Genomic DNA, 26744 nt, shown 5'->3' on the forward strand with positions numbered 1-26744 from the left:
CTGCCTGACAGCCTCCTGTCCAGAGATAAGCACATCAAAGCAGCTTCAAGAGAACTAGGTTAAGACCCTCACTGGACCCCCTCCACCCACCCCCCCAAAGAACCAGAAACATCACCACCTTCCAGCCAGGGAGTCAGAACTGAAGCTTTATTTCAATCGGTTTCTTTATTTTCAGAACACCACCAGCAACTAGAAACAGGTATGCAAGTGTGGTTTTTATAACTGAAGAGTCCATAAAATAGATAATGGGATTGTAACAATAAATACACCTGAAATATAAATATACACATTGATATCCCACACGTATAAAAGTCATGCTCTGTAAATACTCTGTCCACGTACTGTCTTCGTGGGGGACCGAGTTCCAGGATGGAGCTTTGAGGGTTTACACGTGTCCCGTCACTTATGGATGTTTCCAGAGAGCTTACGCAGGAGCAACCTATTAACAATCTCGACAAGGAAATTAAGTATCACAGAGCAGTTCTGAAAATATTGAAGAGTTGTTTGTTCTACAAAGAATGAGCATTTCTCAAACGTTAGAAATGGTGAAACAAATGTACCAGCTTACAGGTATGTACAATATACTACTTTATACTTCAAAAATGCAGGAAGATCAATTATATATATATACATAAAATATATGTATATAATCGTAGATCGGATGAACAATTCAATATTGCTCTTGTGTTGGTCTTGCTGTATTGCACGCATGCCCAGGGCATGCCCATGGCTTATCACCAGATAGAGGACGTACTGGTAGGGACAGAAGGGGACTCATGGGAACCCCCATGCTTGTCCCCGGAACGCCATCGTCAAAGCAATATTTGGAGTTCCGTAACGTGCCGTGGCGAGGTCGGAAACTTCTGTGCCCACGTGCGGTTGTAGGACGGGTCCTCCGGAACAGCACTGCATACTCAGGATGGGGCCACATACACGCCACACGCACCTGATTCGGTGGGACCAACCCCCGAGCCCGGAGACGATCGGGGATCTCCTCAAAGACTATTTTGAGATGCTCCTCAAACCCTCAGTGCAGTTCACCCAAAATGACATCAGGACGAAGACCCGTGCCTGTGGCGTCCACAGCCTTCCTATAAACCCACGGGCAAACTATGAAGGAACGAAACACATCCTGAATGCACTCTAGTTTTCAATCATGAAGAGTTTCTCCCACGGATGAAGCTTTACACACTTTAAAGGCAGACAGTGACGAGAGAGGGCAGGCGGGATTCTGACCCATATCAGTCGGTGGGAGCCTCACCCTAGGAGCCTCAGGGACCTGGCGGCCCCGGGGCAGACCCCAGCCCACCCCCCCCCCCCGTTTTGGCCACGAAGGCCTGTTTCTTCTTCCACTTACCCAGTCTCCAAATTACAAACTCTCTGAGAATAGAAATAGAAAAAAAAAAAGGGATAGGTTGAAAAATAAATGTTCCAGAAAACTCGCCAACTAGGTGCCAATGGGAAGCTCCCAGAGCGGCCGCCGGGGGGGTGAGGGGCGTCCGTCGGGCGCCGTGAGGGGGCCTTGGGCCCGGCTCCCCGACCCTGCGGGCCCCCGGGCTGCTTCCACACCTTCCTTGCTCAAGGTTGCTCCAGGAGGCCAAGAAGAGGGGTGGGGTGGCTGGTTCCCAAGGGCGCCACCAGGGGAGTCACGCGCAGAGCCCAGAGGATTGTCAAGACCAGGACCGTTGACCAGAAAGGGCCGATGGAGATGTTGAGTGCACAGAGGTGCCGGCTATGGCCGCCCTGCCCAGCGGGGCCGTGAGGACACAGCAGGTGCAGAAGAGAGACGCAGAACCCAACGGGGTGCATGCGGACGTCCCCAACTGGCCAACTCTGCCCGGTGCCCGGTGGCAGAAGCCCGGCCCGGCTTCTGGCTTCCTCTGCCCGCCGCGTAGCAAGCAGCTCTTGAAGGACCTTTCCGGAGTGGGGGCCAGCGTGAGCTGTGCTGGCCAGAACAAACAAGAGGAGGCTTCTGTTCCAGGCTCTGTCAGTTGGAGCCTTCTGGAAGCGGAGCCAGACGGGCCGTGCCCAGGACAGAGCAGCCTGCCTGCCTCCAGCCACCGTCCAGTCTCCAGGCCAGCATGCAGAGACCGGCAGAGGCCGTGATTTAGTTTGAAGGATAAGGAAGCACACAAGGTCATTAAGAGGAAGAGAGAATTGATTCCAGAGCAGACTCCGCATCGAACAGCTCTTAGGAGACATTTATAATGGAGCATGCAGGATAATCTACTATTACTTGAACACATTCTCCAGGAGTACGCTTCAGCTATAGACAGATCATCAAAAACACAGTGAACGACTTCTGTTTCAAAGTATTTCATTGAGGTGCTAAAGAATGGCGTATACAGATCTCCGTGTCATTTGGAAAAATGGATGTGCTTCTGTCCTGGGATGGCCTTTGTTGGCTGTTGCCCAGCTGGATATAGACCGAGTGATGGAAAAGAGGGAAAACCATCGTGGAGGGGGAAATAATGGCCTGAAAAGAGCTTCTTTCATTGCATTTATTTAAAATCTGAGGGCTGGAAGGAGTGTGCTCCTCGTGGGTCAAGGGGAGGAAAGCACACTTCTAAAACCCTCGACATTGCTGAGATGCTCTAGGAAGTGTCACGATATCCTCACTCGCACACTGAAGGACCAAGCAGGATGCCCTTCAGTGAACTCATCTGTCACCGGCCGTGAAATAATTAAAGGGACGCCTGCTGACCAGGTCTAGTGAGGTGAGAGCACCCCTCAGAGCCCAGGGCCCGCCAGTCAGCTGGGAATCGACAGTGAGCGCGCTCTGGGGGACGCTGTGTCAGTTTATGTCCAATTCAGCTACAGAACTGTGAAATGGAACAACGTGGGCCAGGTGTGCCCTTCCCCCCCCCCCCCCCCCGCCCCTCCCGCCCCTAAGGGTGCCCAGCTCTTGAGCTGGGTGGGCATAGCTCCAGGGTCACATGCCGTCACATGCATGCAGATGGGACCTAGTCCTGTACTCAGATCGCTCGTGGGCGCGAGCCCAGAGCCCCCGCGAAGGGCCAACCCACCTTCAGAAACGCCCAGCCCCCCACCAGGTGCCCCGGGGTGCAGGGTGCATGGGTTCCCATTTTAACCGCTGGGCAGAGTCCCTGATTCTGGAGAGGGGGTGCTTACGGGCGGTGGCGTGAAGTGCCCTCTCGGGGACAGCGGGGCACGTCTCGGTCAAGATGGGCTAGTGAACACGTGGGCATCGGACATGCTGCCCTGACGACGGGGGAGGGGTCACGTGGGAGGGGACGGGGGCGGGGCGGGGCCAGGCCCCGCCCCCCGCTCCGCGGGGCCTCACATGAGCACGCATTTGCCCTTGAGTTTTTCCTTCCGCTTCTGCTGCTTGCTCTTCTTGCCGTCGATCTGGAGGCTCACGGTCCTGCGCTTCTCCAGGTTGAGCAGCTCCTGGAAGAGCTCCTTCACGTTGTGGTTGAGCTTGGCCGAGGTCTCCATGAAGGCGCACTTCCACCTGCGGGCCAGGGCCTCGGCCTCGCCGCTCTCCACCTCGCGGCTGGGGCTCTCGTCACACTTGTTGCCCACCAGCATGATGGGGATGCTGTCCACGTCCCCTTTGATCTCGCAGATTTGCTCGTAGATGGGCTTGAGCTCTTCCAGCGACTGCCGGCTGGTGATGGAGTAGACCAGGATGAAGGCGTGGCCCTTGGAGATGGACAGCCGCTGCATGGCCGGGAACTGGTGGCTGCCCGTGGTGTCCGTGATCTGCAGCGTGCAGATGCTCTTGTCGCAGCTGATCACCTGCCGGTAGGTGTCCTCCACCGTGGGGATGTAGCTCTCGCGGAACGTGCCTTTCACAAACCTCAAGACCAGCGAGCTCTTGCCTACGCCACCTGCCCCGAACACGGCCACCCGGTAGTCGTTGCTCTGTTCCGGCATGTTGCTCCACAGCCGCGGCTCGGCTCGCACCCAGGAGGCACCTGGCAAAGGAACCAGATGTGCGAGAGAATCGGTTTAAAAGAAAAAAAAAAAAAAGGAAGGAAAATCTTGACGAGGATTGCTTTACCCTCTTTCCATAGCTTAAAAAGAACCAAAGGGATACATTCTGTTTTCGAGCTCCCAACGTAAGAAAACTTGAATTTCATTTAAAAATTTTAGGGGCGCCCGGTGGCTCAGTCGGTTAAGTATCTGACTCTGGACTCTGGCTCAGGTCGTGATCTCACAGTTGGTGAGTTCGAGCTCGGAGTCAGGCTCTGTGCTGACGTTGCAGAGCCTGCTTGGGATTCTCTCTCTTTCTCTCTCTTTCTCTCTGCCCCTCCCCTGCTCTCTCTCTCTCCCCAAATAAATAAATTTTTAAAAAATGGCATCAAGGTCACTGTTTTATAAGCATTACAAGAAACTCTCTAGATAACGCGCACTCGGTGCTTACCCAGCAGAAGCTCCCAGCATTAGAGGACGGCCAGGCACAGAAAGGCGTCTGTTACACACCCTGCGTGGTAACTGCCATGGTAAAGTCATAAACAAAGGCCGAAAGAGAGTCTGCTGGGGCATCCAGTTCTGTGTGGGGCCCTGAGGGGAGATTTCACAGAGGGTGAAGGTGTGAAGGGATGAAGGGCGGGTCACCCAGAAGACAGGGTTCCTTGCAGATGCCCAAGGGTGCGAAGGGAGCCAACACGGTGCCAGGGCAGACAGCTGGTGTGCATGGACATCTGGGACAGAGCTGACGAGCAGGGAGTGGTGGCCTCATCAGTCGAGATAAAAGGCCAAAGAGACAAGTAGGTTTGGAGAAGCTGAGCAGGAAGCAGCTGGGCCCGGGTCAGGTTTGTAGGACACACAGGTGGAGACAGGTATCTGGTAGGTGGCTGGGCTGTGGTCTGAAAACTCAGTAGGGAAGTCCAGGCTAGTGATAAGGATGTGGGTTTCATCCATATATAAAGAGCACGATAATAAGTAAAAATCAGCCAGGGTGAAGACATATAGTGAGAGAGAAGATCAAATTCCACATCCAGAGAACTTGACAAGTCATCTACTTCAGCTTTCTGCACTGGAGTTGCCTGCACCAGAAAATGGAGATAGTAACACCACCTTCTCCTCAGAGCTGCTCTGGGGTGTTTGTGAGACAAGGACTGCCACTCAGCACAGTTGGGGGCCCAAGCTCTCTAGCTGTTCAGTAAGGACTAGGCAGAAAAGGGGGTCACAAAGGAGCAGCAGGGACAGGAGGAAGAACTGGAGAGAAGGTAGCAAAATGCCAAGAAAGCCCAAAACTGTCAAGAAGTCATGGAGCTCGCATAGCTATACACACCTACGTTAAATGAGAACAAAGATCTCAAATCAGTAACTTGATCTCCCACCTTACAAGAGTCAAGTAACCCCAAAGGAGAAAAAATGCGGGAAATACTAGATTACAGTGGAAGTCAGTAGAATAAAGAATAGAAAAACAATAGAGAAAAATCAATAAACTCAGAAGTGGGTTTGTTTTTTTAATAACAATAAAATTAACAAGCTTTTTGCTGGACTGGCCAAAGAAGCAAGAAAACTCAAAATGTTAACATGAGAAGTGGCAGAGGAGACATCACTACTGACCCTGCAGAAACATAGTTATCAGAGGCTCCTGTGACCAACTGCATAGAAACATGCTACATAACTCAGAGGAGGCAGACCCAAACTACCAAAGCTGAATCAAGCAGAAATCGAAAATGCGCAAAGACCTACATAGCAAGACAGTAATCAAAAAACCATCCACAAGGAAAGCCAGGTCCAGACAGCTTCACGGGATTAATTATATTGGATTAATACCAATCCTTTGCAAACTCTTCCAAAAGGTGAATGGGAGAATACACCTGTCACTCTCTCTGAGGCCAAAATTACCCTGATACCAGCTTGAGATACAGAGACATGACAAGAAAACTACAGAGCAGTATCTCTTCTGAACAAATACAAAATCCTCAACCAAGACTAGCAAAACGAATCCACCAATGCATAAAAAGGATTATACATCATAACCAAGTAGGATTTATGCCGGGCATGCAAAGTCGGCTTAACATCCAAAAATTAACATAACATACCATATCAATAAAAGACCAAAAGCATGATAATCTCAGTAGATACAAAAAAGAAAAAATTGACAAACTTCAGTACTCAATCATGATAAAAAAAAAAAAAAAAAAAGAGCAAATCAGGAATAAAAGGGAACTTCTTCCTCCAGAAAAGAGCATATTATGAAACACCACAGTTAAGACAGTACTTAATGATGAAAGATTGTTTTCTCACTACAATCAAGAAAAAGACCAGTGTCCCCACTCTTGCAACTTCTATTTACCATTTTACTGAAGGTTTTAACTAGAAGAATAAGTCAAGAATGTGAAATAAAAGGCATCCAGATTGGAAGGGAAGAAATGAAACTATTTATTGCAGAAGGCACAACCTTGTAAATAGAAACTTTTAAGGAATCTTCCAAAAAGAAAACTAATAAACTACTTCTAAAAGGTTTTCAAATATCCATATAAAAATCAACTGTATATCTCCACACCCGCAATGAATAATCTGAAAACAAAATTAAGAAACCAATTCCATTTACATCATGAAAAAGCATAAGATACTTAGGAATAAAATTAATAAGGAAGCATAAACATTGTACTCTGAAATTAAAAAAAAATATATTGTTGAAAGAAACTGAAGACCCAAAGGAGTGGAAAGGCACCCATGTTTATGTATCAGAGGACTTAATTTTGTTAAAATAGCAATATTCCCCAAATTACCTACAGATTCAGCACAGTCCCTACATAAATTCCAATTGGCTACTCTATGGAAATTTCCAAGCTGATTCCAAAATTCACCTGAAAATTCAAAAGGCCCAGAATAGTGAAGCAATGGCAAATTTAGAAAGAAAGAAAGAAATAAGGGAAGGAAAGGGCGGGAGGGAAGGAGGGAATGGGGGAGGGAAGGGAGGAAGGACAGAAGGAAGGAAGTTGGAGAACACATACTTCCTGATTTCAAACTCACTGAGAGGAGCAGAAAGACACTATACATGACGACATTGTCTACAGATTCTGAAACAGATTCACAGATACACAGGAACAGATCCAGAGCCCCCAGTGTGAGAAATAACATGTTAAAGTAACAGGCTCGGCTTTATCCCTGATAGCCAGGCGATGGAAACAACCCATATGTTCGCGGTAGAAATGGAATATTCGTACCATAAAAAGCAACGCATCGGATTAATACATCCCTACGATAAGAAAAAGCGATACCAGGAGTGGAACATGCAACACGCTGGTTGAACGTGCCAGTTGAGATGCGCTCCACAGCCCGCTGGATGCTGGAAACGCCGCCCATCTTCGTGCGGCTGGGGGTTACGGAGGAGTTATGCAGTGGTCTTGTGGATTGTTCAGAATGACCATATTCTTTCAGACTTATCATGGAAATGAAATATCACTTACAAGCCAGGAAACCCAATAGGGTTGATTCTCAGACTCGAGTTAAAGGAAAGTACCCTTGGAGATGGAGTGTGGTAGCTTTGATCTGGGGGCGGTAAGAGGTGAAGGAAGTCTGGCAAACTTTAGGTTGACTGGGATGTCTTGAGCTACGAAGGGAGTCAAAGCATCTTACGGTGCATGTGGGAGCAAGGACAACCAAGGAGATGGCCAGAAAGACCAGAAGTGGGGCTTTCTCTTTAAGGAAATTGAGGGCTGAGGAAAGAGGAGGGGACAATCAGCCGAGGTACTGTGGGGGGAGACTGTAGGGATCGGCTGTGCGTATTCAACACAGCAAACCCGGAAGAAGGCAGGAGCCACTGAGATCCAGAATGCACACAGGGCGATGGGTCTTCACGGAGAGAAGAGCGAGATCGGGTGGAGGCACGGGACCCCCGTCCAGACCGGCCCCTCGACCCCAACCACCTGTCATGTCTCAGCTTAACGTGTTAAAAGGAACAAATGAGAAGCCACATAATGCATATACTTGGTTAAAGAGATAATGGAGATCGTAAAACACTCTTTCATCCACACAGAGGCCCCTTCCCTCCTTTGACAGCTTCTTTCCAGAAACAACCACTGTTAAAAAGAACAGAAATTCAGTTATCACTTCCTGGTGTGCACCATGAGAATTTTAAATAACGCACTCATGGCTTGAAGCGTAGAACTTAATGTCTCGACTTACTGACTTTGGACCATATCTTTCTGTGAAATTAGCACACTACCTTCCTCCATTGCCTGATTTTTGTGAGTTACACTCCATTTTTAAGCACCTGCCAGTATTTCAGTTTCCCAGATATAACATTTACAATTTGTTCCAAAATTTATATTAAGTCTTCTGTACTTGCCTGCAGGTTGTTTCTAAACTCTATCAAGAAACAGCTTATTGAAAGGGTTTTGTAAAGATTTTTCCATGCAGAAGTCGATAGTAGGACTGAACCCAGTGAGGGGAAAGGTCATCGTCAATCAGACTTTGCTGACTGATACATAATCTTCTGTGTCTGCATTGTTGGGGTCTTGGGTTGGGTTGGGTTTTTTTAACCCTAGTTTTTTGGGGTTTTTTTTGCTTTTGTACCTAGGTCACTCTTAGTTGCCAATTTGTCTTTTTTTTTTTTTTTAATTTTTATTCATTTTAGAAAGACAGAGAGCAAGTGGGGCAGGGGCAGAGAGAGTGGAGACACAGAATCGGAAGCAGGCTCCAGGCTCTGAGCTGTCAGCACAGAGCCCGATGCGGGGCTCGAACCCACAAACCGTGAGATCATGACCTGAGCCGAAGTCGGATACTCAACTGACTGAGACACCCAGGCGCTCCGAGTTGCCAATTTCTCTGTTTCAATTTATTATCATCTTGCTTGGATCCATTTTATGTTTTGGCATGAACATTACTGGTAAGTTCTTTTAGATGGCCTTAAAACTGAGTCCGTGCCACATTCCCCTGATTGATGCAATCCTGCAGCCAAACAAAGTTGCAAGTATTTTCTCCACAGATTTTAAGGACCATGTGTCTTTTAACTTGGTCATCACCAGGGATATTGGTGTGAAATCCAAAGGTGGTAAGATACTCTCTCCTCTGTAGGGAACTCGGGATTCTCCTTCTCTTTGGCAGGTGGAGGTTTCTCTTTATTCTGAGAGCTACGCCATCCCACCAGGATATATCTAGAACTGCTTTTTGACTACATTTTTTTGGGGGGTTGGGGGCGGATTAAAAACCTGATCATTTCCGCAGCCTGGGGAAATTTTTATTTTTTCTATTTTTAGGAAGTGCTTCAACCCAACCCCTCTACTTCTCTCTCTTTGTGGAACTCTTATTAGGTGATGGCCCGAGTGTACCTATTCTTAATTGCTCTAGAAGGGCTTTCCTTATATTTTCAATCACTTTTCTCGTACTCTGATTTTGCCCCTCTCATAGAAGCGCTTTCTTATCTCGGACAAGGGGATACCTTGCGGACTTTCAGCAAGAATGCTACTTGCGATTTGTTGCCGCTGTTCTTATCACATATCTGAGATATCTCTGGTTATGTCTGTTCACTGCAATCTTCCTCTGGCATGGGGTTTCCACCAAATGTCTGCTGGTCCCTGGTCGTCCCCTGATTTATGAAAGAAATCGCCACCTGGCTGGGAGAGGCAGCTAGGGCAGTTTCTCTGGATGCACAGATCTGTCCACCAAAGTCTCTTCTGCCCTGAATAGGACAACTGTCTGCAATGATCCCTTTCTACTTTCCTTTTCTGGGACTTATCTGGACTAAATGGTCACTCAGCCCCTCACCCCTCTGAAAAGCTTATACACAGACAAATGAGGGAACGGATCAAAGAAAGAGAGTAAATAATCCATCCCAAAGGATCACAAAAATATAGAAATGTGTGTCTTAAAGAATTCAAAGTGAGACGTTTTAAATACTGAATATTAGGTTAGAGGTACAGTATTATGATTTACAAGAAATATACATTTGATCATTCAGATGATGAAAATATATTTTTCAGGGCACCTGGGTGGCTCAGTCACTTAAGTGTCTGATTTTGGCTCAGGTCATGATCTCACAGTTGGTGGGTTCAAGCCCCGTGTGGGGCTCTGCGCGGACAGCACGAGCCTGCCTGGCTTCTCTCTCCTTTCTCTGTCCCTCTGCATTTGCACCCTCTCTCTCAAAATAAATAAACTTAAAAAAAAAGTTCTTTAAATCTACTACTAATGAAAGATAAATGGGTCACTTAAGTAAAAATAAAAACTATTATCGACTTTACAACACAAATGAGGACACTTTTAAGAGAAATTAATTTTCAACGGAATGTAAATTCTCTAGGTAGGAGTGGGTACTTTTACACACTTTTAGAATTTCGATTTAATGGAAGATTCATTTCATGTACCTTCTCAGCTGACCCTAAAAACTGAAAGATCTGTTCGTTAGTGGGAAACGTTTGCCAGATCGTAAAGAGTTAAACAGCTATGGTCTGTCTTTCCCTAAGGAAGCAGACTCAGTTTTTCAGGAACCTTGTTTCCTGGTGTTCCGGAAACACCCCGCCCTGCAGTGTGGGGACAGGTGTTGAAGCAGGTGACACATCTGCACCTAGATAATGGAGCCACCGTCCCACGGCGGGGGGCCCGGGGGCACCCAGATATTCATGGCAAGACTCCTAACATCTGCAAAAGTGAAACAAGTGGGGATATATTGAGGCATGTCTTGGATTGGAAGCATTAGAATACATTATTCTTTAAGACCTTTGTTGTCGGGAGGCAAATAACCCCGCAGCTTAGGCACAGAAAAAAGGTTCACTAGTGTGTGTCTGCTACTATTCCATTTGGAGAAAGCATCATGGTCAGGAACGCCCAAGGGCCAAGTAACATGCATTTCGTCACACTTTTCAGACTCCCAAGAGCCTGGCCGTATTTGGGGCATTTTCTGCCTTCCTCCTCTTCTTTCCACGGAAAATGAAGAGACAAGTCATGCGAATAAGCAGCAACACCATCTCCTTGGTCAAAGGATGGGTCAGCGAGGTTGACCCTGCAGCTGGCCCTGCAGGGAAATGAACACCAGAGCATGAAGGCGGCAGGGACACGGAGACCCTGCGGACACGGAGAAAGAATGTGTTCCATGAGGGGCGTGAGGCTCAGTGTGCTATGCGCAGCCCGGGGCCTGCCTTCGCCGCGAGCCTGTTGAAACGAAGCCCTACGTGACGTGTACTTGCTCAGGTTGGTTTCTAGGTTTGGCCAAATAAAAGTCTGCAAGGTTGGCAAGTGGCTACGAAAGAGTCCCTCAAACCATCATCAGTTAGGTTGTTACTCATGCTTTCGGGGTCAAAGCTAAGAATCAGTGCCCAACCCAAGGTCATGAAGATCTACCCCTGCTTTCTTCTGGAGTTTTATGATTTTAGTTCTTATATTTAGGCCATTGATCCATTTTGAGTTGATTCTTGAATACGGTGTGAGGAAGGGTGTCAGGTCACTTCCCTGTGGATGTCCCCTTGTCCCAGCACCATTCGTTAGAGAGACAATTCTTCCTCCACCAAATGATCTTGACCCCCTTGTCAACAATCAACTAGCTCTCGGGGCGCCTGGGTGGCTCAGTCGCTTAAGTGTCCGACTTCCAGGTTAGGTCATGATCTTGCAGTCTGTGGGTTCGAGCCCCTTGTTGGGCTCTGTGCTGACGGCTCGGAGCCTGGAGCCTGCTTCAGGCTCTGTGTCTCCCTCTCTCTCTGCCCCTCCCCTGCTCACTCACTCTCTCTCTCTCTCTCTGTCAAAAATAAATAACATTAAAAAAATTTTATTTTTAACTCAACTAGCTATAAATGTGAAGATTTCCTTCTGGACTTCATTCTATGCCATTGGTCTATATGTCTCTTCCTATGCCAGTGCCGCACTGTTTTGTCTACCGTAGCTCTGCGTTAAATTTTGAAATCTGTTAAGTGTGACATCTCCAGATTCGCTGTTCTCTTTCAAGACTGTTTTGGCTCTTTGGGGCCTCTTGCAATGGCGTACAAAAAATAAATAAATAAATCAGACTTTGTCAAAATTAGAAACTTCTGTGCAACAAAGAGCATTATCACGAAAGTTAAAAGAGAACACACACAATGGGAGAAAATATATATTCTGATGAGGATCGAATAGAAAGAATATATAGAGGGCCCTTACAACTGAATAACAAAAAAGAAAACAAGCCAACTAAAAAATGGGCAAAGGGCTTCTATAAACATTTCTCCAAAGAAGTTCTACCAATGGCCAAGAGGCACAGGAAATGATGGTAAACACCACTAGTCACCGAGGAAAAGGCAGATGGAAAACACACTGAGCCCCACTGCACACCCAGAGGGATGGTTACTAACCAAAATCAAAGCAAAAGAACAACAACAACAACAGCAACAAAAAAGAATCAGAAAATAACAAGTGTTGGAGATATGGAAAAATTAAAACCCTTGTGCATTATTACAGGTAGGAATCTAAAACAGGGTAGCCACTGTGGGAAAATTCGACAGAGAATTACCCTATGACTCAGCAATCCACTCTTGGGTGTTATCTCCCAAATCACTGATACACAATTGATACATGGAGGTATAATTAAAATAATTGAAAAGACACATTCACAGAAGCACTCATCACTACAGCCAAAAGGTGGGAGCAAACCAGTGTCCGCTGAGATGAGCGTATAAACATGTGGTCCATCCATACAATGGAACATCATTCAGCCGGAAAGGGGAAGGGAGTTCTGTCACCTGCTACAGCATGGATGAACCTTGAGGACATTACGCGGCATGAAATCAGCCAGGCAGGAAAAGACAAATACCATAGGATTCCGCATAAATGAGGTCCCCGGAGTAGTCACACTCCCAGAGATGGTGATGGCATGCGCCAGGCTGGGGGGCGGAAGGAGTGGACAGTGTTTGATGGGGACAGAGCTTCAGTTTGGGGAGGTGAAGAGTCCGTGGACGGAAGGAGGTACGATGGCGTGAACGTGCTTACGGTCACTGACTTGCACGCCTGAAAATGGTAGATCTCCTGTAATGTGTATTTCGTCACAATAGAAATATACGAGTGTGAGTGAAAACATTTCTGGCAACAAGCAAATCACTATTAAAAGACCACGCTCCTGACATGAGCGCAACGGACAGCAGGCAGCAGGGCACACACCCTCACCCCTTTCTCGTCCACATCACACAGCAGAAGCAATAAGGGTCTAATCTGACCTGACAAAATCCCGACGAGACCAATTACGATTTGCACCTACTTCCTGGCCCTAAGTATATACTGCATTACAGGTGACATGAAGCGTCACCAGTAACCAGGGCACTGGAAACCCAGCCCAGCCCGGTGGACTGCCTGGTCCAATATGGTGGCCACTCCCCATGGGAGTTCCCGCTGCCCTGAAGGGAGGCGTCCCACGCTGGATTTTGAGCGCTTAGTGTAAGAACGAATTTTAAATTGAGAGTGATTGTGATATTGATTGTAAGTTAAAATGATGTTATTTCATATACATCGGGTAAGGTAAATTACTTAAAATAACTTCCCCTGTGCCTTTAGTTTTTAAGATGTGGTTACTTTGGAAAATGCAAAAGTACATACATGGCTCACATTGTATATTTACTGGTATGCAGTGTTCTAGAACAAACCCCTATATTTTTTTAGCGAAATTTACCAACACGTTGTAATGAATCCAATGCGTTACAAAATGTACTTAAACGTGATTTTTTTAGAAAACCCTTAGAATCGTCTTCTAATTAACAGTGAAAGCCAAAAAGCCAGAAGCCAGAAAAAAATACCTATTTTCCTGCCGTGGCAAAGTATGTAAAATAACACACCAAAGTGCACGGTGACAAACTAAAATGCATTCCTTCTCCGAATCCTCTAGAAAGATAAAAAGAAAGTAGTACTTAAGTTAGGAAGAAACCAATATTCCAAGTTTCTCAGCAGAGAGATTGGCTACAATTGAGAAAAAGTACAAATGTTCCAAACACACTTTAGTGCGTCCATAATTTGCTGGGATGATTCTCCTTCAATAACAAGGTTCTTTGGCACAAACATCCTTCACTCAGTGTTTGTTTATTTGTTTGTTTGTTTGTTTGTGGTCACTCTCCCCACTCCTTCTCCAAAATCCGCACCCGCAAAGGCGGGGTGGGGTCCCTGTTGGATTCACTCACCAGCACATCAGGGCATCCAACCCATCGTGGGAGAAACACTCTGCACATATCGAATGATTATCTGCTGTTGAAATACATTTTTGTGAGCGGACCAAGGCAAATCCTACCAGAGAAGACAAGTGAATTCTTCAAGGAAACAAAATAAAGGTTTGAAAAAAGCCTACATAAGAGCAACCCCTCATAGGTTGGCAATGTCAACCTTACAAAAGGATGTGTGGTAACGTTGTAGAGACAGAACCAGAGGGGCAGAAGTTGTTCCATCACGCGGGAAGTGCTTACAGCCAGAAGTCCCCAGGGGCTACGGATACCATGCATTTGGATATTTTATTTTATTTTATTTTATGGTCTCCCTTCTCCAATTTCATCCACTCCCCGACCCTCCCAGCTCTGTGCAGTTTGCTCTCTGTATTTATGAATCTGTGGCTATTTGTTTAATTATTTTGTTTTTCAGATTCCGCAGATAAGTGAAATCGTGTGGTGTCTGTCTTTGTCTGACTTATTTCACTTAGCGTAATACCCTGTAGGTCCATCCCTGTTGTGTCAAAAAGCTCGCTCTTTTTATGGCTGAGTAATACTCCATTGTCCGTATGCCACATCTTCTGTATCCATTCATCTGTCAATGGACACTTGGGCTCCTTCCACATCTGTACTCTTGTAAATAAGGCTGCAATAAACATAGCGGTGCATATATCTTTTCGAATAAGTGTTCTCATTTTCTTTGGGTAAATACCCTGGAGTGGAATTACTGGATCATATGGTATTTCTGTTTTTAATTTTTTGAGCAACCTCCGTACTGTTTTCCACCGTGGCTGCACCAGTTTGCGTTCCTACCAACAGTGCATGAGAGTTCCTTTTTCTCCACATCCTCGCCAACATTTGTTCTTTGTCTTCTTGATTTCGCCACCCTGACAGATGTGAGGTGACATTTCATTGTGGTTTTGATTTGTAATTCCCTGATGAAGAGTGATGATGGGCATCTTCTCATGTGTCTGTTGGACATCTGGATGTCTTCTTTGGGAAAATATCTATTCTGGTCCTCTGCCCATATTCAATCAGATTATTCGGGGTGGAGGGAGTTTGGTCTTGATTTATATAAGCTCTTTACCAATTTTAAATATTAACCCCTTATTAGATATATTATTTGCAAATATCTTCTCCCATTCACTAGATTGCCTTTTAATTTTATTGATGGTTTCCTCTGCTGTAAAAAAAGTTTTTTATTTTCGTGTAGTCCCAATAGTTTATGTTTGCTTTTGTTTCCCTTGCCTGAGAAGACCTACCCATAAACATGTTGCTAAGGCCAATGTCCAAGACATTACTGCCTGTATTATCTTTTAAGAGTTTATGGTTTCAGGTCTCACATTTAGGTCTTTTACCTCTTTGAGTTTATTTTTGCATAGGATGTAAGAAAGTGGTCCAGTTTCATTCTTTTCCAGGTAGCTGTCTCCAACTGGCAGGAGCAACGGAGGGCAGAGAGGATCTCAAGCAGGCTCTGTGCTGTCAGTACAGAGCCTGACATGGGGCTCGAACCCACGAACTGTGAGATCATGGGATCATGACCTGAGCTGAAACCAAGAGTTAGATGCTTAACCCACTGAGCCACTCAGGTGCCCCCAACTGGTGTTTTTTAATGTAAAACAGGTATTTGTAATTTATAATAGGCAAAAAGATATACATAATATTATACATACATACATATAACGTATGTTACATATACGGCAAGTATTTTTAATATATATAAATAATATATAATAACATGTAAAAATAGAACTTTATTATATATAATCAATAAAATAAATTCAAAATAAATTAAAAACAAAAATAAATAAATAAAACCTTATTATATATATACATAATATTATACATACATATATAAAACATATACAATATGTTACATACTGTATATTGTATATATTGTATATTGTATATATCGTATATTGTATGTTACCTATACAATTGTATATGTTATATATATGGCAAGTATTTTAATATATGTAAATAATACATAGTAATATGTAATATATAAAAATAAAACCTGCAAGACACAGAAAATTCTTCCACATACTCTTGAAGGAAGTTAGAAGCACCCACAAAAGTACTTTCTCCCGCAGGATGGCTTACCAGTTATCTTGTAGCAAAGAATACGGAAGTGTTGACAAACTAAAAGGCAAGTCATGCGTTTATCTTTTATGCAAAAGACAACTGTTCTAAATCCACTGCCGTTTTCTGCATGGGAGATGGCTTTCACTAGTATGCCACATGGCAGATATTTTATGAAAATAGGCAATCTCCTCTGTCTCTCTAATATAAAGATGAGATGTTAGACATTTTAGACGGGAGAGAGGGGCACCGTACCTCCTTTGGAAAAACCATCCTATGGAGACAGCAGTTTGAAAAGAGATGCATGAAAATGCTTCTGGGAGAATGACGTCACTAAGAAGGTGACAGGGTTGTTCCTGGCTCTGCTCCCCCCGACGAGAGGACCAACTGACACCTCTCTGAGAACCGGACGTCGCTTCAGAGGATCCCAGAACACCGGGGGGCGGGGGGGGGCGGAAACACCCCCTCCCCACAGAGGCCAAGACAGACTGCGTTGCAGGGGGCAAGAGACGGAGCCCCACTGGGCGCGTGGCCCCTTCCCCAAGACAGCACAGCACCACGAGGAGGGGTCTCCCCTGAGCCCCTGCATCCTCCGGGGAAAAAGGGAACCCAGGAGGGACCAGCAGCCTGCCCCAGCACTGTGGTCACTTCGCAGGAGCCCCAAGTCGAATTCACACCATGGGGACTGCAGGGAGATGTGTGTGTGTGTGTGGGGGGGGGGGGCGGCGCTTAGCCATCGGGAATCTGACTGTGAACAGGAAATCTGAACAGACCGGGGAGTCAAGGGGGCTCCGCCCGTCGAGCATCTGACTCTTGATCTGAGCTCAAGTCGTGGTCTCATGGTTTGTGGGATTGATCTCAGTGTCTGGCTCCACACTGTTGGCATGGAGCCTGCTTGGGACTCTCTCTCTCTCCCTCTCTCTGGCCTCCCCTGTGTGCTCTCTCTCTCTCTAAAAACAAAACAAAACAAAACAAAACAAAAAAATGAAAACAACAACAAAGAAAAGCCTTAAAAACTTCTTTTTTTTAATTTGTTTTAATGTTTATTTATGTTTGAGAGACAGAGAGAGACAGAGCACGAATGGTGGAGGGTCAGAGAGAGGGAGACACAGAATCTGAAACAGGCTCCAGGCTCCGAGCTGTCAGCACAGAGCCCGACGTGGGGCTCGAACTCACGGACCGTGAGATTGGGACCTGAGCCGAAGTCGGACGCTCAACCGACTGAGCCACCCAGGCGCCCCAAGCCTTACAAACTTCTAAGTTATAAGACAAGAGTACTCGGGCTACATGTACATCATGACGACGACAGCCAACGGTGGGCAGGACACGCGGGAAAGCTGAAAGGGTGTGAATCCTAATTGTTCTCATCCCAAGGAGAAAATTCCTTCCTTAAATATTTTTTCCTTTCTTTTTATTTTATCCATATGAGAAAACGGATGTTAGATGAACCTATTAGGGTAATCAATACCCAAGAGAGATAAATCAAACCATGCCAGATGCCTTAAACTTACACAGGGATGTATGGCAATCATTCGTCAAGCGTGACAGGGAAAAGCGGCTTCTGTTACATGACCGTGTTGGAAGCAATGCAGACGTGTTTCTGTACAGCTGTCATAACTGCACAGTTTAAAACCTGAAACTCAAACTCTTTTTTTTTTCTCTATCATTTTAAAGGTGTTTCCAAATGAAGGGTTTCCATGAGTGTGGGAGCATCGATAAAACGAATGGATGCAGCGCCCCTCAGTTCCACACCAAGGTGCACAGGGGACATCAGAGGGGCCAGAGGACAGCTCCCTGGAAAGTTGCCACTCGAGCTAAGATTTGAGAGAGGCAGTGGAGTGAGGTCTGGGGCCCTGGGGAAGAGCTCCCTGGCAGAGATAGCATCCCATGGAAGCACCTGATGCCAGTGTGGTGTGCTCTAGGGCCACGGAAGATTCCAGAACGCAGGGAGGGAGGGAGGGATCGGAAAAGCAGGTGAAGTCAACACGTAATGGGTGGGGGCAGGAGGAGGCAGCTCTTGTCACGAGAAGGACGGCAGCCACGGAGGGTTTTCAGCAGAGAAGGGACGGTGGCGTGACCCGTGCTGTGTGGGACGTCCTTGAGGACCCAGGAGGGCAGCGTGGAAGCGGGAGACAGGACGTCCTGCCTTGGACCACGGTGGCCGCAGGGCAGGGGGTCAGTGTCATCCCCGCCAAGATCACCCTCTGGTTCCGAGACCGCAGATGCCAGACATATGCCAGCAATGTCCAACGGCATGTCCGCGGCCGGCCTCTGCCCGGAGGTGCAGGCCATGTGCCCTCTCCCCGCCGAACCTCTCCGCTGGGACGCCTTGGACACACCCCCAAATAACGTGGGCACAACCGAACCGCCTCCACCCCCCTCCACGCCTCCCCTTGCAACTTTCCTCGTCTTGGCCGATGGCGACATTCCCTTCCGGCTGTCCGGGCCGAAACCCCCAGAGCCCCCCCCCGAACCCCTCTTCGTGTCCCACGCCTCACGTCCAGTGCACCAGCGGCCTCCAGCCACTCCAATCCACTCCCCAACAGCCCCAGATCACCCCTGCACTCCAGACCCTCCATTGGCCATGCTGTCTCCCCCAGAACGAGAGCTAAAGGGCTCAACCCCCACAGTCACCTCCTGCTATTTTCCCCCCAGCTCACCCCAGCCACATCTGTCTCCTCGCTGCTACTTGGACAGCAGCTGGCATGCTCCTGCCCCGGGGCCTTTGCACAGGCAGTTACCGCTGCATGGACCGCTCTTCCCTTCCCCCACCTTCTGCAGACCTATGTTCGAATATCACCTTCCGGCCCAGACTTTGCCGACCACCCTATCTCACTGCACGATCCCAGCCTCAGCCCTGGAAGTCTATCCCCTCTTCCTGCCTTATTTTTCTCCACAGCACGTTTTCCTTTCTGACATACTCGTAATTGACTTTCTTAAACCATAGGCTCATGTGGGCTTTTTATCGGTTTCGTCCACTGCTGTCTCCCCAGGGCTTGCACACCGCCCGGCCCGTAGGAGGCGTTCAGTAAGGATCTGCGCAGAGCGTCAGCGAATCTGCGTTTCGCTTCTGACGAACAGATGGACGAGGGCAGACCACGCAAGGTGCCTCGGGCAAGAGCCACGCGGGCGGAGATCTTGGGGGTCGGCTCGAGGCGGCCAGGCACCTGCGGCTGCCACGCGCGTTGAGCGGCATCTCGGACGTGGCTTCCCGGCCGTGGCAACACAGCGTGAACGAGGCCACCCCGCTTCAATGACAGCGCGGCGCTGTGCTCGTGATGTGTCATCCATGGCCCTGTGCTGGGGGAGCGCATCCGCAAGGCGGACCACGGCCCCGTGTGGGCCCCGTGTGGGGAGAGCCCTCCGCGCCCCAAGCGCCACAGCTGGAGGCCCCCAAATACCAGAAGCAGGGGGACGTGACTGCCAGAGGCTGCAGGAGGGTCGCGATGTGAGCGGAGGCCGGACGGGGTGCCTGGCCATGACCGCACGGGCTTCGGAGGGCGGCTCACGGCCACCGAAGGGGGCCGGCTCCCACGGAGAAAGCGGACCAGAAGTCCGCTGCAACCAACCGGCCAAAACCCAGGCAGCTGAGCCTAGAAAGGCAGCAGGAGGACGGAACACAGGTAGAGTGACGCCAGCAGGGATGGGTGGCGGCCGGCTGGGGAAGGAGTTAAGACGCAAGCGACGGTCGATAAAGCGTCAAGAGAAAAACTCCTAAGGTTTCTAAGTGGCAGAACTGGAGACACAGGATGAGATCCTCTCCTGAGAGCACGCTGGGCCCAGGTCAGGCGTTAAGGGGAGACGGTGAGCTTGGGTTCCCGCGTAGCACCCGGCAAGAGTGTCTGGGCCCATCGAGGCTCACGTCGAGGGGGCAGGTGGGTAACGCGTGCTGGGCCGGCCATAGCACTGGGATCAATCAGGGTGCGCTGTTCAGGGAGGGATTGAAGCCCGGCGTGGACGAGGCGGTGTGGGAGAACCACGAGGCGACAGCAGAGGGCTCGGACAGACCCCGGAATGAGTGCCGTGGGGGGCAGCGGGTCTGCAAACATCACAGGGAGCCCCCCCAGGGTGGATCAGCCGTGCTGAGGGCCGTGTCGGGGAAGCACCCCAGGGAAGCACGGTCCTCAAAGAACGATGGAGAGAATGGGGGTAGGAACTGGAGAGCGACCCCCGGCCGGGAAGCAAGGCGGGTCCCTGGGGCACCCGGCGAGAGTGGTTCTGACGGAGCGAGCGTGAGGTGCAGCTTAGGAACGTTTCCTGGGGCTCTGGCTGTGGAACGGGGGGATGGTTGCAAATCACTGGCTCAATGGAACCCAGTTTGGGCTTTTTTCTTTTTTCTTTTTTTAATTAATCGAAGGCTACACAGACATGAACGTGTATAAACATCAATGGGAAGGTAACAACTGAAGAGGCCACCGGGATGAAATGCACGTCCCGGGAGAGCAGCTGAGCAAGGGCACTGAGAAGGCGTGCCGTAAGCACAGGACGCCGTGGCTGCAGGAGGGGTGCCCCACATCCCCCCGGAGGGGGGAGAGCTCCCAGGACTGACTAGATCCCCTGTCACTGTCACGTGGAGCTTCAGAAGAGAGGACAGAAAGACTGGGGTCACCTGGATGGCATGCGGCCAAACCGTGAGGACGGCCCCTGGACCTGGTGAGGCAATGCTCGCGGTGAGCAAAGAGCATCAGAGGTCAGAAGCCGATGGGATGAGCAAAGCAAGGGCGCGGAGTCAGTAGCTGTGAACCACTAATCAATACTTATTTGCGTCCGCTCTGCAGTTACCAGGCAGGTCAGCAAAACGTGCCGTAAAAGGCTGTGGCTACCGACGCGTCTAGAATCCGACGGCAGGTGACGTCGGACGGTCCTTAGCACCAGCTGTCCTCAGCAGGCTTGTGGTCAAAGCTAGGATCCCCAGAATCCTTCCAGGGATGAACGGACTAGCGCCACAAAAATATCAAGGAGGGGATATGCCTACGGAGGCAAAACAGCATGAATGCAGTTACAGAGGCGGGACTGCCCGTGCGGAGATGAGCTCAGGCTAGGAACAGACGGAAAGAGTTGGCAAAAGCAGGAACATGGATTTAACCAGACAAAAACTGGCGTGTCCCTGCAGACCCAGCTCAAAGAGCAAGATGTAAAGAAAAAAATCAAGAGTTTAAGATTAACTGGAGAGCGTCTACACCAGGGGAGCTAGAAAGAGCCCATGCTGAAGGCCAGAAGGCCATCCAGAAGCAAGGTGCAATGTGAGACAGCAGGCTCCATGCCAGGCTGTGCGTGGGAAGAACAACCTGATACAGCGAGAGAGAGACAGAGACGGGACCAGTAAGATGCCGGTCCGATCACATCCACCCACTGGAACATCCCAGGAACCTCCCACAAGGGTGGAGAGGTCCCCGACAAGCTGTGCCTTCAAAACACCCCTGATTTGGGTGTCAGCAGCCCTGATGAACAGATGAAGGACCCGAGACCCACGGTTGAAGCAACAGCGGTCGATGCCCAGCTAGGGAGCAGGGGAACCTCTTCAGCCGAGAATCGGCAAACCCAGGAAGGCAACTGAGCCGATCCAAATCAGCAACAACCGAACCACGAGCTCAGGATGCTAAAATGTTCAGGAAGGAAGTGTTTTGTTTTGTTTTGTTTTTACAGTAACATCTAATATTGCCAAGCGACTTTCAGAATGGTCTTTGCTTTAAAAAGACAAGAGCCACATTAGGCAGCTAGGAACAGACGACTGTGTATGTTTTCTGACCCAGTCGCCAGGAACAGTCCCCTGCCAAGAGCATAGATCTGCTGCATAAAGGAGGGTAGGTCCTGAAACGTTTAGCGCGCATGTTGATCGATCAATGGTACAGAACCAGCATTATAACTGGGTGTGACTACAACAGTAGGTATCTAGTCAAAGAGGAATAGGTACCAACTGATAGCTCATGGCTGAGAAAGAAAGATAAATGGGAGTATCGTACCCCCAATAGTCACGGGACTATTCCACAGTTGTCTTTAAATCCTAGGGGGTCTTTCCCAAGCAGGGGAGCAATGAGACAGCCCGCTGATCTTATGCGCCCATGGGTAATGGGAGGTGGGGGTGGTAGGGTTAGGAAGGTGTGTCCGAGTCCATAAAATAAGGAAAATACCAGTGAGCTGGATTTTTGATGTGGAGAATTGAGCGAGCTCCTGGCTTTGTGCTGGACTCAGAGACCCGGATACTGACCATTTTCCCCCAAAGGTACACTCAACATTCGAAAGTCACAGGTATGCACCAACATGACCATCGGAGTGGGAAGATGACACAGGAAGGAAAGTGTCCCCTTCCAAGGGCCCCTCTGTCTGAGCTCCTCTGTCGTAAGCACATGGACCCTTCCGGACTCCGGCTTCAGCAGTGGAGGCAGGAGAGAGGAGAAAGTCCTCATAGACAGCTCCCGTGTTCTCTTACTTCCTCAGAAACCCAATCACTTTCCAGACATCAATTAGCTTTAGAAAAACATTGCACAAACTCCTCTCGTACAAGACGCTGCGCTCTTTAAACCTGCTATCCTGGCTTCTGAGACAGGCAGCCGTGTGATGGAAATGACACCCGCCTCTCCATCACTCATTGACCACCGAGGCCATCCAGGGGCTGGGTGAAGAAACCAACATCCTTTCATTAAGGTCCCTCATTTCTGGGCTTCGAGAAGTCAGTATTCAAGGGTCAATGATAAAGCGTTACATTTCACAACGCTATTGAATGGCGTTGAAATGGATGGCAACATTGAAAATACATACACATACCCTAAAGGATAATACGGAAAGATCTGTGGAGAATATTCAGTCATGCAGTAGATACTAGCTCACTAGTTGGTTATCGATTTGACAATGGATTTGCTGTTACCTGCCCACTAAAGGAATTTAAATATGAAAACTGAATGATCTCCAATGGGACACGGGGACTCAGTTGCTGACGTCCGCCATCAAGGATTGGACAGAAGCACACAGTGGTTGTGCAAAATGGCAGCACCCACCAGGTCTGCTGCTTTGTTTCTGCTACAGCAGGTCCTCTAGGCTGAATGCAGGTGGAATCCACAAGTCTAGCCACTGGTTATTTTTCAGAGAACCAGGTATTTTTGATGCAAGTGTTTAACCCAACCAGATATTTGATCCAACCCTCCCATTTTACTAATAAAGAAGCAAAAATAGGTTTTAAGATCGCACAACCAGCTACTGGTAGGGAAGGGTAGGCCACAGCTCTTACAGAAATTTGAGATTAGCTGTTTATTTATTTTTGATAGTGTTTAAGTGGCTCAATTTAACAGCTCCTAATGTTTCAGCTTTTAAGTTACTTTGTCAAAAAGTTAATATTCCATAGCCATGCTGGCCAATACAACAGCCACCAGCTACATGGGCTATTGACCTCTTAAAATGTGGCTGATCCAAATTGAGATGTTCCATAAATGTAAGACTTGGCATGGAAGAAAAAAAAACTTCTAAAATATCTTATACATATTTTGTATCGATTACATCTTTAAACAGTCATTTTTGATAGATTGGATTAAAGAAAATACAATATTACAATGAATTACACCTGTTTATTTTTACTTTTCTAATGTGACTACTAGGACATTTTAATGCATGCATGAGCCTCACACGTTTTATCTATATGGGACAGTACCGATTTTGAGGACAACACTTCACTGCACTAAGGACAGACCCACCGGGGACCTTTCTTTTCCTGATTTAGCCAGTGGCGGGAGCAAAAGATGTGAGGACCAGGGCACATCCACTCCGGGTACTGTAATGAATACTCAGCTGGTGGAGGGAGAAAGGCTTGCGAGAAACATCCTCTAGGAAAAACTGAAGCATCATTTGCAATCCGTGAAATAACTTCAGGTTCATCCTTAACTGCACATGCGTGTGCCAATTCAACTTGTAAAAGAACATCAGCAATCGTGACGGCATGACAACCACCACCTGCCTTTCGGATTAAGAGCAGATATTTCCCTAGAAAAATCATAACCAAAAACAATGGCCTAGAAATCAGCTGTCTTTAAAGAGACAGCTGTCCATTGTAAATACCCCAACCAGATAGGCAGATAGATAGACAGACAAATATATAGAAAGAAAAATGGACAGAAAAAATAGACATAGATAAAGATATAGATAGATAGAAAGATAGATAGATAGACAGATAGATAGATAGATAGACAGATAGATATCCAACCCACCTTAAAAGTGAGAATGGGACACAGGGGTTACCTGAATTGAAAGTTACAGCTCAGCACTGAGCCCTCTTTAACTTCCAACAGTTTGCAGGCAACCTCCTCCCCCCGCAGAAAACCAGACGCTCCTCTTTATAACAAAGAAATTTTTTTAGTGCAAAAGTTCACTGCGTTCATCTAGGGGGAAGAATGATGCTTTCGTCCAAATCAGTAGGTAACTTGCAACACACCAACACACCACCTAAGGCAACAAAGTAAGCACAGACATGTTTTCACAGTCACAGATGCATTCTCTGTTTGACAAAGAACGCTCGGCATTTTTCAAAGGTTTTAATGTTCCAGTAAGCTGTGCAGGCACCCGAGTGGAGACCGTGTTCCCTGATGGCTGAGAATGCCAGATTGCCAGACAGGAGCGCAAAGGCACTCCCACAACTCAGAATTCGATTTGGCTGTCTTCTGAGTCTCTCCTCAGGAACAACTATTAAAGCTGTAACAAGAAAAGATTCTGGAGGTTTCTGCAATAACCGTGCACACAGAATTGCCGTCTGCAGAGGTAACCCAGGAGGAGGAAGCAGCGACCCCAGGCGATGGAAGGCAGTCCCCTCTCCCCGCTCCCCTGTCTGTGTTCACCAGGACCATTGCCTGACCACCAAACGAAGGGCCATGTGTTAAAGAGCATGAAAATGTGTCCCTGTCTGGTCTCTTCTCTTTCTGTAAGATCAACTACGGGTCTCCTGGTGCCTCGGCCCATAGGAATGCCGGGCTCCTGCATTTCCAGAGACAGAACTGTTGGCAATTTGCAATTTCAGGCAGTGGCCAACAACAACAACAAAAAGTATTATTCCCCTCCCCCAAATTTGTTAAATTTGTTCTAATTTTACCCTCCCCTTTTCTCTCCCTCCCACTCCACCTCTTCAAATCCAAATGCCACCGGAAAAGAAGTGCATTCGGACTGATCTGGATGTAAAATGCTCCGGGCTTTTTTGGTTACCTAGAAAATCTTCTTTAAAAAGAAGATTTTATAGGTTTTTAGTTCAAAGCAGGAAAGGTCTCCTGTGCTAAGACTGGCTTCTCACGTGGAAGGGGGTCGTTCAGAAGATAGTAAAAGGCGAATACGCAAATAGATCCCTAAGGAAGGCACGCTGTGTCACTGCTCAGTTAGGACTGGATGCCCCCACCAGCTGTATCTCAGCGTCCAGTGGATGTGACCGGGGACGCACAGGGTTGCCACTTTCCAAGTCTCCCAAACCCCCAAGGATGGGTATTGGAGCTTTAAAGGAGAAAAACAGCATCCTCGGCCGCAGCAGCGCGGACTGGGGCAGAGGCTCCCGCAGGGCGAGACGACGCCAGCGGTGCCTTGCAGGGAGCGGGAGCCCACGGGAGTCATTGTCATTTGGGGGGCTGCAGCCCCTCCCCTCCCCGCCCCTGCGCCAGGGCAACAGCGAGGGGCGCCGGCAGACTCGGGAGGCACATGTAAGGGGAGAACTGAAATATTTCGCCACGTCCCAGCCCAGCCCATGAAGGGCCGCTGAGGGAAACCGTGCTAAGCCAACAGCCTTCATAACGCGCTGTCCATCCTTCCCACTTGGAGCCACGTCTCGTGGCACTTCCGAAAATCCACTCAAGCAACTTCCACGCTGCAAACACCTGCACCACAGCACCTTCTGAAGCACCAACTCCTGTTTGGGAAGGGATCCCAAAGAATGTGCAAGGTACGGATCTCTCTCTCTCTCTCTCTCTCTTTTCAAGAACGCGTTTCAGACCAGGGCACCGAGACGCACACCCTCCCCGCCAAGGATACAGAAATGCGGCTTCCCGCTCGCCAACTCCAGGGGCCGTGCTGCTGACTCGCCCTCCCGGCGACGGCAATCCCTCCTCCTCGGGGGCTCCAGGCGCGGAGGCCCGGGGCCGGCGGGGCCCCAGGGCGGGCGCGGCGCAGCCACGGCCGAGGAGGGGGATCCTTACCTGAGGGGCAGCGCAACTGCGCTCCGGGCTTGTCCCGAGCTCGCCTGGCACCGGACGGGGTAGGGCCGGCTGTGCCGCTGCGGGCTCCTCCCGAGGCGGGCGGGGCGCCGCCGCCGTGACGATGCCGTCAGCTGCTCGCCCGCCGTGCGCCCCCCGCGCCCCGGCACCTGCGCCCCGCGCCCCCGCGCCCCCGAGTCCGCGCACCTGCGCCCCGCGCCCCCCGCACCTGCGCCCCGCGCCCCCGCGCACCTGCGCCCCGCGCCCCCCGCACCTGCGCCCCGCGCCCCCAGCGCACCTGCGCCCCGCGCCCCGCGCACCCCGCACCTGCGCCGCGCAGCCCGGCCTTCCTCCTCTCGCTCTCCCTCTCCAGTCACCACTTCCGAGCTGGACCAGCTGCTGCAGCGGCGGCTGCTTTTGCTTAAATGGCGTCCGC

The 26744-nt window shown here is 48.9% G+C and overlaps 1 protein-coding gene across 4 annotated transcripts; it reads right to left on the minus strand.

Annotated features, from left to right (window-relative positions):
• Positions 1 to 126: 126 nt before the first annotated feature.
• Positions 127 to 26744, minus strand: DIRAS2 (DIRAS family GTPase 2). 4 transcript variants are annotated; one of them, XM_060610233.3, is made up of 3 exons: positions 26636 to 26702; positions 7921 to 8012; positions 127 to 3941 (listed from the first exon to the last, which is right to left on the minus strand). In XM_060610233.3, the coding sequence occupies exon 3, from the start codon at positions 3898 to 3900 to the stop codon at positions 3301 to 3303; it is 600 nt and encodes a 199-aa protein (XP_060466216.1). In that variant the 5' UTR covers positions 3901 to 3941; positions 7921 to 8012; positions 26636 to 26702; the 3' UTR covers positions 127 to 3300. The 4 variants fall into 4 exon arrangements, with proteins under 4 accessions (XP_060466216.1, XP_060466217.1, XP_060466214.1 ...); XM_060610234.3 differs by lacking the exon at positions 26636 to 26702 and adding an exon at positions 26312 to 26485; XM_060610231.3 differs by lacking the exon at positions 7921 to 8012 and having other exon boundaries at positions 26636 to 26744.

The sequence above is a fragment of the Panthera onca genome, chromosome D4 (genome assembly GCF_046562875.1).
Source record: "Panthera onca isolate mPanOnc1 chromosome D4, mPanOnc1 haplotype 2, whole genome shotgun sequence".
Classification (NCBI taxonomy): domain Eukaryota; kingdom Metazoa; phylum Chordata; class Mammalia; order Carnivora; family Felidae; genus Panthera; species Panthera onca.

What these genes read in the sequence shown, in the direction of transcription:
- DIRAS2 (XM_060610231.3), bottom strand. Translation starts at nt 3,900, where the DNA reads ATGCCGGAACAGAGCAACGACTACCGGGTGGCCGTGTTCGGGGCAGGT.